Here is a 12,288-nt window from a genome sequence, read left to right on the forward strand (position 1 = left end):
TTTTTCGATACAAAAAATGTTCATGCTTTTTTAATTTGTCATTTATTAAAATTATAAATATATATTTTAACTCAAAAGTACAGTTTTTAAATTTAATGTTGCTGAAACGACAAAGTAATAAAAACATAAATATCTCATGGAGAAATCCCTCATCTTTGGAAAAGAGAGTTTATTACAGAGAAATGGCTCTTTCCAAAATAAAAGCTATACTATACGCTTCTTCTGGGGTATACTCTCAGCAGCATATTAAACATATCAGGTCCCCATAAGGAGAATCATGTGCTAACGGCTGTCTAAATGACTCGGGTAAAGTTTGTAGCATGCGTGCTTGTTGTTTTTGTCTGCTTCCACTTGTCTTTGCACTAGGATGATGTCGGAGTAAATGTGCAGTCATATTCGTTGTGTTCCCACTAGTGCTGTCAGCGTTAATCTGAAATGACATTAACGCCACAACACGGCAAATCTCCGTTAACAAGCTACCGAGGATCGCCCCGTCCGTGGGGCTGGACGGCGTCAACACGTTAACGAGCAAACTGCGCTAACGCAGTAGTTCCCACCCATGTAATTCAGCATTGCGTGGCACATCCGACATACTGTTTTACTTTTGTCCATGATGCGCTTACCATCAGGGTTATACTTCACATGAAGACCAAAATAGTTCCAAAGGCCAGATCTGAATGAGGGTGGGGGAGGCTCAATTTGCCATGTTGTAACGAGCTTAGCTTCTGTCTTGCTAGCTTGCGCTGCGCTCAGTGGATCTGCGCTCGACAGTGCAGCCTAGGCGGAGTAGTCGAACGCAGATCCACTGAGCTCTCAACACAGACAGCATCGTCAGAAGAAAAGTTGATAAAATAAATTAAAAATTTTGTATTGTTCGATACACATGCGTACCGAACCGAAAGCACTGTATCGAACGGTTCAATATCGATACGAGTATCGTTGCACCCCTATTATTTATATATATTTTTATATAAAAACATATATATACCCACTATCGATCGATTGATCGAGATAGATAGATATACACACACACACAAAATATAATTCATGTGCTTCACACCACTTTTTATTTCTGTTCTGATTTTTCCCTGCTGACATACACATTTCCAAAATCAAAAACTGTGTCACGGACCCAGCTCCAGGGATTTAGGGTCCGTGGGCAGTGTGGACTACTATTATAATCATTGCTGTTATTATGTGATGTTTGTGTGTTGTCTGCACTGCTGCTGTTCTTGTATTCCCCGTCCTTGTATGTATAGGCAAGTGGGTGTGTCTGTGAGTGTGGCTGAGTACTGGGTTCAGGTGGGCGTGTCCTACCTAGAGGATGGCCACACCTGAAGCAGATGATGACTCGCACACCTGCAGCTAATGGAGCGTCGTTGGGGAGCTTCTTAAGACTGTGGCTGAGCGCTCCTCAGCGTGGGATCGTTGTGTGAAACTCCACGTTAGTGTCGATGAATGTATAGTCCAGTGTGTGCATGCCTGCGGTAATCGAGTGTCCTGACAGGTTGCCTCTTTGTTATTTTCTCCAGGAAGGAGCAGGGAAGACAAGAGCAGCGAGCACGGGGTGCAGGGACAAAGCGGAGCAGAAGAGCACGGAGCACGGACTTGTGGGTGAAGACACGACACGGGAGTCAAGGGGAAAACACGGGGTTGATTCTGTGACTATTTACACCACTGTAAATAAACGCACTGCCTTCATCACAAAGTCCTGCATCTTGGGTCCTCATTCCCCATATCCCCACGGTCTGCGTGGCAGACCGTGACAAACTGAAAAGAACTGAAAACATATTTTCATTGAGGAAGCACTTGTTTTTACTAAACCATGTAATCCATTATTTTCTCAGATGGTTGTACAAACAATAACGATATTATGTCATATCCATATCATGGCAGACAACATATGCTCAAGTGTTGGGTTTTCTCAGTTATATTTTGTAGGGTCTTAAACCTACAATGTGAAGTGCCTTGGCATTCATTTTGTTGGCACCATACAAATAAACTGAACTGTAATAAACATAATATCAAGCCCCACACTTCTGCCTTTATATACACTTTGTCCAAAATACTGGCTCACACTACCAAATCAATGCACAAAACAGGGTCCACAAGGACATGGGTGAGCGTGTGTGGTGTGAAGGAACTTGACTGACCTGCACTGAACCCTGATCTTGCTTTGTGGACTGAGTTCATTGATTTGTAGGGTGAGCCAATACATGTGACAATTAAAGTGTAAGTAGCTGAAATAATTTGTAACAAACTGGTAAAAGAAGGAAAAAAAATCAAAACTGTTGCACTCAAAAAACCTATTGGACAAAGACAGCTTCTTGCAAGATGGCAAGAGAGCTTGTCGTCATTGTTGTTCGTCTTGTGTAAATGTCCAGAAAGCATGGGCCATGGATCATCTGTGGAGACACAGGTAACAACACACTGGTCACTTAAATTATACAAGAAATTCACTAAAAATGGCAAAAACAGTTACCTAATTTGAAGTTTTCCACTCAAATTCAGTAAGCCGCTGGAGGAAAGTTGTGACATGAGGGTTAATGTGAAAAACCTTTCGCTTCACAGTGGTCCCAGTCTTTCTGCTTGTCCTAACCTTGGAGGTACATTTTGTTCCCTCTTCAGGGTTTATCCTTACAAAAAACCTTAAAACATGCCATAATAAATAGTAACATACAGTAACATTGAGTTGTGATTTGAAATAATGAGTTACTTAGGGATAATTTATTTATCATCTATCACTATTAGCTAAATGTTCAAACATACCTCTGAATTAGTTCCAATGTTGCACACGCTGACTCCTGGTATTCCAGGTTCAATACATAGAATGAACCAAAGAAGACTGACATTGCATCAGCAAAGGTGTTCTGTTTGTCCAGCTCAACAATTACACGCCCCTCTGCACTCACCATCCAGCAGGTGGCGGTCATTGAACTTTGTCCTTAAATGTATAGGGGCAACATGTTGTCATTATGCAACATAAAATAATTTCAATACTTCACTTCTTCACACTGTCTAGATAGTCATAAAGCAAATAGCTACGTACAGTTAATTATTAATGGCCTTATGTACATAGGTCCGTTTTAACATATTATAATTGTACATAATTGGGAATTATTCTGCACATTAAACACACCTAACAAAGAGTCAGCCCAATTAAACTACCAGAGATGAATCAACTGTATGGTTATTTTGGAGTTTATAGTTTGTGCTGCTGTTAAACTTTACAGTATTGACTTCAGTATTTCTGCTGTTGGTGTAGCTAGACTACTATGTTGATCAGTAATATGTAATGTGAAATTTGGTATTGTTACTTTGCTGGATTCACTGAGACACATGTCCAATAACCTTGGTTTATAAAGGAAATTACAGAAATTTGAGCTAACAAAACAAAGACTGGATACCTGTGTCCACGAAAAGCTCCTGTGCCAAACAGAAATTTTAATATGGTCTAATCAGCTCTATTTCATAAATGACTTCTTACCAAGCATAATCAGCCTTGGGGTGCTTGGCAGGTTGCTCTCTACTTCAAGGGACATCCTGGTAGATGTTTCCTGCCAGAAAAAGGACCAAGACATTTTATGTAACAAAAAAAAAAAAAACAGGACAGCAAGCAACAGCATTAAACATAGAGCTGTATGAAAAAAGCTTACATCTGCTAAAACAAAGAGGGAGTCTTCATCTTCCTTGTAATACTTCATCATGAGAAGTATGGCTGCTGTGCCAACCTTGTTGTTGGTCAAAACTCCCTCACTTTCTATCTGCTGGATGAGTGTCCTTATACCAAGGTTCCATTTGAGCTTCTGGCTGGAGAAATAGTTAATAATCCTTCTGCCTTTGGTTATGAGGGCCTGACCTAAGCGCTCACTGATATCGATGCCTGTGAGTTTGTAAAAGTGGTTCGAAAGACCTTTCCGAGTAAACAAGAATGGCCACTGCTCCTGAATTTCAGCTACTGAAAGTGAGGGACAACTGTTGATAAGCTGCCGCTGAGAAATATATGTGAGGCACATGAAGTCATCCACATCAGGTCTCTCCACAGCTCCAGGTCCTTCTGAATTAAAAATTGTTAACAAGATGTGTTTCTTTTCCTCTAAAGAAGCTGGCGTTTCCCCCTCAGGAAGTTCAACTGGCTGCCAATTTATACAACCATAGCTATCAACAAGGCATCTAACTTTTTTAGGTGGGGTTGCACTACTGTTGGGACTGCAGTCTTCCTCATTCCTGGTTCTCTTTGTTTGATTAAGTCTATGTGTTGTATTATCTCGATTAACATGTTCAACTCTAGATTTGATGCTTTTTAGTAGTGAATAATGTCCACAACCCAGTCTTTCTCCCTTTTCAGTAAAATCTGCAAATGTTTGAGGGTATCTGTTTACAATGATTTTAGCAACTTCTTCACAAGATGCGCGTTTAGGGTTTCTGCAGTGAACTTGCATGGCCTCCACAACAATTCTGACCATACTTCTCCTGTCCTCTGGATGAGCTCCGTCTCCTCTTGTGATTGCATGCGACAGTCGGAGTGGAAATCTTTCCCAAGGAATCTGTAAGTGTGAGACCGAAGAGCTGGAGTAATGGTTGTACATAGTGGTGGACGTGGAGGAGGAGGGGTGAGGTGGATGGCTTGATGTTTCAGCTGATACAGCAGGGCAAGGCTCCAGAGTAATGGTGTCATTCAGGTTCTCTGGTCTGTTGCCATCTAAAAAAATAAATAAATAAAGATCATTGGAAAAGCTACCTTAAAAAGCTACTATGTCAACAAATATGTCTTCACTAAAAGATGAACCCTTCAATTAGGATTGAGTAGTAACGGCAAGGCAGTTTTGGGGACCTTGTCTGAAGATGAAAAGAAGCAATCCCAGGACTGCAAAAGAACTACAAACTCAAGGTCTTGCATTGAAAAGACCTTGAGTCAATATATTTTACAGTATGTCACAATTTCAAACCCTTAGTTGTACCACTACCAATGAAAGGTTAATGGTGTTAGATTTAGTGTCTACTTTTGTTTATGTTTTCCGTGTTAATTATCTATCAGACAATGTGAGCCCCAAAATGCTCTTCAATATTATACTGTCAAAGTACATGTGTAGTATGGTGAAGAGAAAAAAAAAAGCTAATCAAGCTAATCAGTGACATATGAGTCTATGAGTGACCTTCAAATCATAGACTCAAGTCTATGATTTGTACAGAACCTACACAAACCTCCTTTAAATGCAAGAAGTAGTTTACGTATTTGAATTGGTGTAAGAAAGGGTTTGAGATCTTCCGCCTCCACAAACAAAAGATCACTTTTTTGTTGTACACCAATAATGTCCGTCAGATGTTCTACAATGCAGATTATTTTCTCTCTGTCTATTGCCGGCAGGAGGCTTGTGAGTTCCTCTTCAATTTCCATCCCTGAAAAAGAATTAAGAGGAAACTGAATGGTGTAGGGAGACAACAAAAAGGCCTGCCATGTTATAAAGTGGTAATGGGTAATAATCCATCAGACTGTCAGCATTTATACACACACTTCTTTCTGTAGGGCAACGCAAGCAGTGAACTCCAAGGTCAATGAGAAGTATTGAGTGATGCAACTCGAGCACAAAGTACAATCCAGAATCGTTAACAAGTATAACAGCTATCTTCCCAAAAACCAAGCCATCATCAGTGTCATCTACAATGGAAACATAGCCTTTCACATACTTGGTACCTTTGTAGACAACTGCTGACACATCCAAAGTGGTTTGATTAGTGCAGCCGGCTTTTGCCACAGTTTCTTGAATGACAGCGTTGTAAAGATGATGATTATATTCACTTGCTTCTTCAGTGATTTGAACTGTAGGTGGAAACAGTTGGCCCACTGAGAGGTAGGACTGCAGTAACTGATGCCGTTCTGTCAGAGTCTTGCATAAGTTGACAAAGTTGTGCACTGTTCTTGTACATGCTTTGAAATACGAGTGCTTGCTCTCAAACCTAAGGGTCCACAAACGAATGAGTTTGTCAGACAGTTTTGCCAGAACATCGTGCATTGCACAGCTGTGAAGATCCTGAAATTCCTCTATGATGCACTGTATAGTGCTGGTTGGCAAGAGCATTTTAGCCTGCATTTTTAAATAAAATAAAGCCAATCGATCTAGAAATAAATCTTCATCAGTAGTATTGTGCTGTGAATCCCTGTCTTCTAATAGATTAACTGTGTCTTGTCCTTGTATTATGGCAATTTCACCAATTTCTTGTTGCCTTGACTGCTGAACTGTCTGCTTATGTTTTCGAGAAATATGGCTGGAAAATGATGTTCGGACACTGAAGTATTTAGAGCAACCTTCAAATGGACATAATACTTTTTTCCCGTCTTTGATGTGAAATCTGAGATGGGCACAAAGAGTTGTGAAGTTTTGTGCAGCATACCCACATCCAGGAACTTGACAGCTGAGGTCACCAGTTAACTTATAGAACTCCTCCCCAGTGGTCTCCCTTCTGGTTCTGTGATTCCTATGCATATGTGAACGAAAGGCAGGAAATGTTCTGAACGTGGCAGGACAGTTCTCAGTTCCACAGGAAAACCTATAGTTAGCTACATGTTTGTGGCTTTTAACATGCAAACTGAACAATAGAAATTTCCGTGCACGGAAGCCACAAAATTTACAACATAGTTGCAAAAACTTCAATGACAAATTACCTAACCAAAATGACATATGCAATGCAAAAAAAAAAAAAAAGAGTATTGTCAATAGGGACCAATTCCCAGTTTTGACATGATCAAAATTATTCACAAAAGGCTTCAATAAACACAAAATGTGTGCCGACAAAAAGCACAGTAAAGACAAGTGAGCAGTGCACAAAAATGAAAAAATATTTGAGCTCGACGCTTGAATTAGTTTAGCCTGACTTAGTCAGCACCCCGCACCGTACAGGTAGTACAAGCACACCTGAAAACACTGACCATTTACCAGCTTTAAGCATGGTAAATGGGCGCAACCTCGTTAGTTCGCCGATTCACCTGTTGCAAACGTCCATGTTTCTATCAAGTCTCATAAATTCATCGGCAACCATTAGCTAACTAGTCTTTTGAGTCTCCACATTCATAGCTATTGACATTTTGTCTTAGCATTTGATTGAAAATAACCTGGCACGGTAGCTGAAAAATCAAAACAAACAGTAATAAGAACACATTTCTGACTTCTCTCGAATAAGTGAAAAAACACTTACCTTCAGACTGATTAGCTGGTTCCAATTCAACTTTAATGTTTCCCATGTCAGTCAGTTTTAGGGAAAAAGTGTTAAGTTTAGATGTTTCATTTACTTTTGAGATACTCCCGCATTAATTGGATGAGAAATTTGGAGTCTAGCAGAGTTAGCACGAATAGCATACGATCTTCAGATATAATCCAATCAACTGTGCATTTAACCTGATTGAACTCCATCCAGTTACCTCTGACTGCTTCTAAGTTGCACATCTTAGGGGTCCGTAAATTGTCTCTGTTGCTCTTCCACCATCTCATCATCTCTATGTGCTGCAGCAAACTGGGACTGTGGCACAGAATAGTTGATGGTCATGTTGTTCTCCTGCTTTGCAGCTTTGTTTGAGTCTGAATCGCGTCTTAAACGTGCACAACTAAGAAAAGCAGATCAATATTTTCTTCTTGTTGTTATTTAATGGTGGTTGGCAACCAGCGAAAGGAGCATTAACCGCCTCGATCAATATCTTCTATCCGCCATTGTTGTTTTGAAAGTGTGCGCCATACGTCACGTTGTACGTCAGGTAAAGGTGTGGTCTCGACTATGGCTCTCCCATTGAGATGTGTAACAAGTGCTACACACACCTGTCGCATAAAACGCTTTAAAAACGTAACATTCGCTTTAAAAACACAACCCAACGCGCTAAACATGAACAAACAAAAACACCCGTGTTACATTATCATGTATATCCAGGACATCTCTTCTGAACCAAGATGAAGTGGTGCTACAAAGGAATTATTTCTTTAGGAGAGTGCATTTTATAGCAGTCTGGCCTGCCACAAAATGCACAGTTTCTGCTTGTCCCAGAATTTATTAAATTTGAGAGTGAAGTTGTAGGACTGATGCTGGTTAGTGGTGTAGGTTTCATGGATGTGACACCTGAACTTGTGTAAAATGACCACCAGAGCATATTCCGAGACTTCTGGTTAGTTCACTGTAGTTAGGCAGAGGTGTCTTAAAAGTACCACCTTATACAGAAAAAAATGAAGTTCCAGTATAAAAAAGAATAAGAAGAGAAAAAAGCTACACCCTGCTAAATGAAGTAACTTTTAAACATTATTCTAAAGGTAACATATAGAAAGGAAATCAGTCTAAGTATACGTTACCTAGTAAGTATACTACTAATGCTTCTTGGGACTACATTGGCCCCCGTTTTAGTATATAGAAGTATACTTGAAATTAACTTTTAGATGTACTTTTTGTTCACTATAACTGTACTAGCATAATGTCCTTTCCAGTCTATAAGAGTATACTTAAAATATACTCTACTCTAACACAATACTAAACTTACAAGTATACTATTGATTTACTTTTTAGTTTATATTTGGCTTACTTCTGATTGAAACATAGTAATTAAAATCCAGTTGTGACAAATTCTTGTTTAAAACATCAATTATTTGTTTCATAGTTGTTTTAATTTTACAGTTAAAGCACTGCAATGCTTGCTGGGTATTTCGTTGTACTTCTTACTATACTTCAGGTATACTTCAAATACTTCAAATAGTGTAGCTGCAACTTACTCCTTAAGTTAAAAATGATGCTGCATATTGTAGTTTACATGTGATACTACTCTCACAATGAATTGCATTTTATGGTAATACACTCTGAATGAGGATTTAGGTAATTACTCTTAGATCTACAGTAGAAAACAACAGAAATCCAGATGGTATAATTGTATAATCTCAGTAACATCACCAATTAATACATTTGCTGTATTTTACAGCTGTTTCCATGAGTACAGTGAGTTACCGTAAAAATAATGTAATCTCATGGAATTTTCCCGCAATGACATGCAAATTACAGTACTAAACTGCAAACATCCTTTAGAGTTTTTTACTGTTGATTTTGCAGTACTAAGCTATGGAAATTACTGCAAAGGCTAACAGTGCAGCAAAGCTGTGATGATCCACTTGGTAAAGTAAATTAGGTGCACAAAAAAAAGAAAAAGAAAAGTGGAGCCAATAAGAATCGATAAGAGAATTCAGGGAATTGGATCAATGAGTGATATCATTAATGGAATCAGAATTGCTACATTCTTATCAATTCCCATCCCTACAGAGAAATGCAGACATATCAGAACTTAGGCTGTGTCCCAATCCAGCGACCGCATGATTCGGAGTATGCATTTTGAGACCTATTACGTCACAGCGACGCGACGCGACGACGGCTGTCGCAATCCGAAGTGTACTCCAAATGTGACATCGATTTCCCCAAATTTCAAGCGTGGTCCGGTGTACACTTCGTGGTCCCATATATCCCACAATTCATAGCGCGGCGGTGTGTGTGGATAATTTTGCCGAAAAAAATGCCTGAAGCGGAGCGGCCGAAGAGTAAACTTTCAAAAGTAAGTACAGTACTGAATATTATGTCACTTATTTATGTGTGAATGTTTAATAATGAAGAAAGTTAAAACATTACTGTTGGCAAAGTTACAAACATTAGCGATGTTTGTACTAACTTGGTTTTAAAGCCTTTACTTTGAAATATATGCCGTTCAATAGTTGACCTTAATCTTACAGAGAATGTGATGATTTTATGGATAATTAAAGTCAGTCATATATCCACAAACACAACAAGCTGAAAGTCAGTGAATGCTGCTCGGTTTGCAGTCCTGAATATCACGACACAAGCAGGATTCACTGCACTGTTAATGTTAGCTATGTTATATTGCTGCCTCTGTTCGGTGGTGTCGAGCCAAACGGACTTTAACGTGTGTTTGAACGAGCTGACGGTTCACTCGTTAAGCTGAAAGAAAGATGCTTTAATCACAGGAGTCACACATGTGTCCACTGTACCATCTGGGAACTCTTCTTGTTTAGCACTCGTAATAACACAAACACTAAATCCTCCTTCTCTTGTGCTGTTTTGTAGCAGTGGATACACCTGAGACTGTCACCTGTCTGTCTGTCCTGCACTCTCTCTCTTTTTCTTCCTCTCTGATTGTGTAATAAAAGTATGAACATGAACAATGACTGGTGCGGGGTGTCTCTTAATTGGGACACAGCCATAGACTCCTCTGAATGCAGCCGACAAATACGTCCTCCTTTTCCCCGAATTTGAAGGATGGGTCCTATCCAGCCTTTTCTCTGCTCATATCTCCAAAACTAATTAAATCTATAAATAATCTTAATTTTAGGTTCATATTGAGGAACAAATTTCATTATATAAAGAAAAATGATATGATTAAAAATTATGAAGAGGGTGAGGCTAATGCCATTGACTTTGATTTTATGAATGGTGCACTAAAATTGAAATGATTAAGATCTTTCATTAGGAACAAAAATTCCTTTTGGAACATTATTCCCAATGTGATTTTTGGCAAAATGGGTGGAATAGACTTTTTGTTACATTGTGACTTTGATTGCAGTTCGTTACCTGTTAAACTCTCAGCTTTCCATCAGCAGGTCCTTCTCTACTGGAAATTAATCTATAAACATAACTTTACTCCTCACAATACCCCTATATGGAACAACAGGTATATCCGTTTGTGTAGGAAATTTGTGTACATGGATGAATGGAGATCTAAAGGGATTTGGGCTGTAGCTCATTTTATGGACGAGAATGTGGTCTTACTAAAATATGAGACGTTTTGTGAGAAATTTGATGTAAGATGCACTGCTAAGAGATATAAATCCCTAATAAAAGCCATCCCAGTCCCTTTGAGATCAATGATAAAAGAAGATATTGTGCACTCTAAAATTTCTCCTGGACTGAGAGAGCTCTGCATAGCTGGAGTTGAATTTGGTGACAGCAGGTTTACAAACAAGGTGATCAGGAATATTTTGATAAATGAAATTTGTCCTAATCTGGTTAAAAGAAATTATATTCTTAAAGAATTCGAGACCATGGAGGTTAAGGCGATAAGAAGAAAGTATATCTCACTTCCTCTTTCCCCTAAAGTAAAAGAGGTTAACTTTAAAATCATAAATGAGATTTATCCAACCAATGAATTCTTAAGACGGAAATTTAACTTAGATGTGAACACCTGCACATTTTGTGAAAATGATATTGAAAGTCTGGATGACTTGTTTTTCTACTGTGAATCAGTGCACTCCTGGATTGACATGTGGAGCTGGCTACAGTCCAGGAGAATTCAGTTACCCCATTTGATGGTGACGGTAATAAAATTTGCAATACTTGCTGAGAATGCAGGTTTTGACTTGATGATTAGGATGGTTTTGTTACTGGGAAAAATTTTTATTCACAAATGCAGATACTTTAAAGCTAAACCATGTATAAACAGATGGCTGAATGACTTTAAACTCTGGGCTAAGTCGCTGAAACTTGTGACTAACAAGAAAGCTCATAAACTTGTTGTATTATTTAATAAGTTTAATCTATGTTAAAAAGAAACCTCCCTATTTAATGATCATGATTGCCCTTTTTTGTTCATATTATTTGTGCCTTTGGTTTCAAATCCTTCAATAACTGTTGTTTCTTTTTTTGTTAACTCTTTTTGGCTTTGTGTTTATTGTTTTGTGTGTTTTTTTCTTTTCTCGTTGTAACGCTCAACCGAGGATATTGGATATTTGAATTAATGATGGTGCCTTGTATGTTATACTGTCGTTTATAAATAAAGTTCATTTTAAAAAAAAAAGAAAAAAAAAAGGATGGGTCCGGTGTGTCCTTCGTGGCCCACCATATCCCAGGATTCATAGCGTGGTCCAGCCAAACTCCAGTTTCCGGCAATGGCGGCCACTACTAAGTTTTAAAATTACTCTTATTAATCTTTCTGGGTCACAAAATAAACTTTTAACATATTTTCAGGTGAGAATGTGGGTGTGTAAACTTCAAATATCTGCTCGGTTCATCAAGATATCGCATATTTGCAAAAGTGCTTCGACCTTTTCGGAGACGTCTGTTACCCACCAGCTCGATAGCTAGCTGAGAGCTCGAGGGTCACTAGAGCCGCCGAGAATGGCACAACTCCCAGCACATCATTTTCAGATCACCGCGGACCTTATAAATACATAAGTCACTTAGACAACCTAAAAATGTTATTGTTTGGCTTTTTTCAGTGTTTTATTTGTTCGTGAGTAAATCAGTTTGGCTGAGATTAAAGTT

General features: G+C 38.8%; 1 protein-coding gene across 3 annotated transcripts; it reads right to left on the reverse strand.

The window, feature by feature from the left end:
• Positions 1-2,298: 2,298 nt before the first annotated feature.
• LOC134637248 (uncharacterized) lies at positions 2,299-7,688 on the reverse strand. Of its 3 annotated transcripts, none has more exons than XM_065469929.1 (7): positions 7,195-7,688; positions 6,398-6,477; positions 3,657-4,702; positions 3,488-3,557; positions 2,770-2,944; positions 2,483-2,648; positions 2,299-2,405 (listed from the first exon to the last, which is right to left on the reverse strand). In XM_065469929.1, the coding sequence occupies exons 3-6, from the start codon at positions 4,587-4,589 to the stop codon at positions 2,483-2,485; spliced, it is 1,344 nt and encodes a 447-aa protein (XP_065326001.1). In that variant the 5' UTR covers positions 4,590-4,702; positions 6,398-6,477; positions 7,195-7,688; the 3' UTR covers positions 2,299-2,405. The 3 variants fall into 3 exon arrangements, with proteins under 3 accessions (XP_065326001.1, XP_065326000.1, XP_065326002.1); XM_065469928.1 differs by having other exon boundaries at positions 6,394-6,477; XM_065469930.1 differs by having other exon boundaries at positions 2,343-2,405; positions 2,483-2,518; positions 6,394-6,477.
• Between the last annotated feature and the right edge of the window lie 4,600 nt (positions 7,689-12,288).

The sequence above is a fragment of the Pelmatolapia mariae genome, linkage group LG22 (assembly GCF_036321145.2).
Source record: "Pelmatolapia mariae isolate MD_Pm_ZW linkage group LG22, Pm_UMD_F_2, whole genome shotgun sequence".
NCBI classification, from domain to species: domain Eukaryota; kingdom Metazoa; phylum Chordata; class Actinopteri; order Cichliformes; family Cichlidae; genus Pelmatolapia; species Pelmatolapia mariae.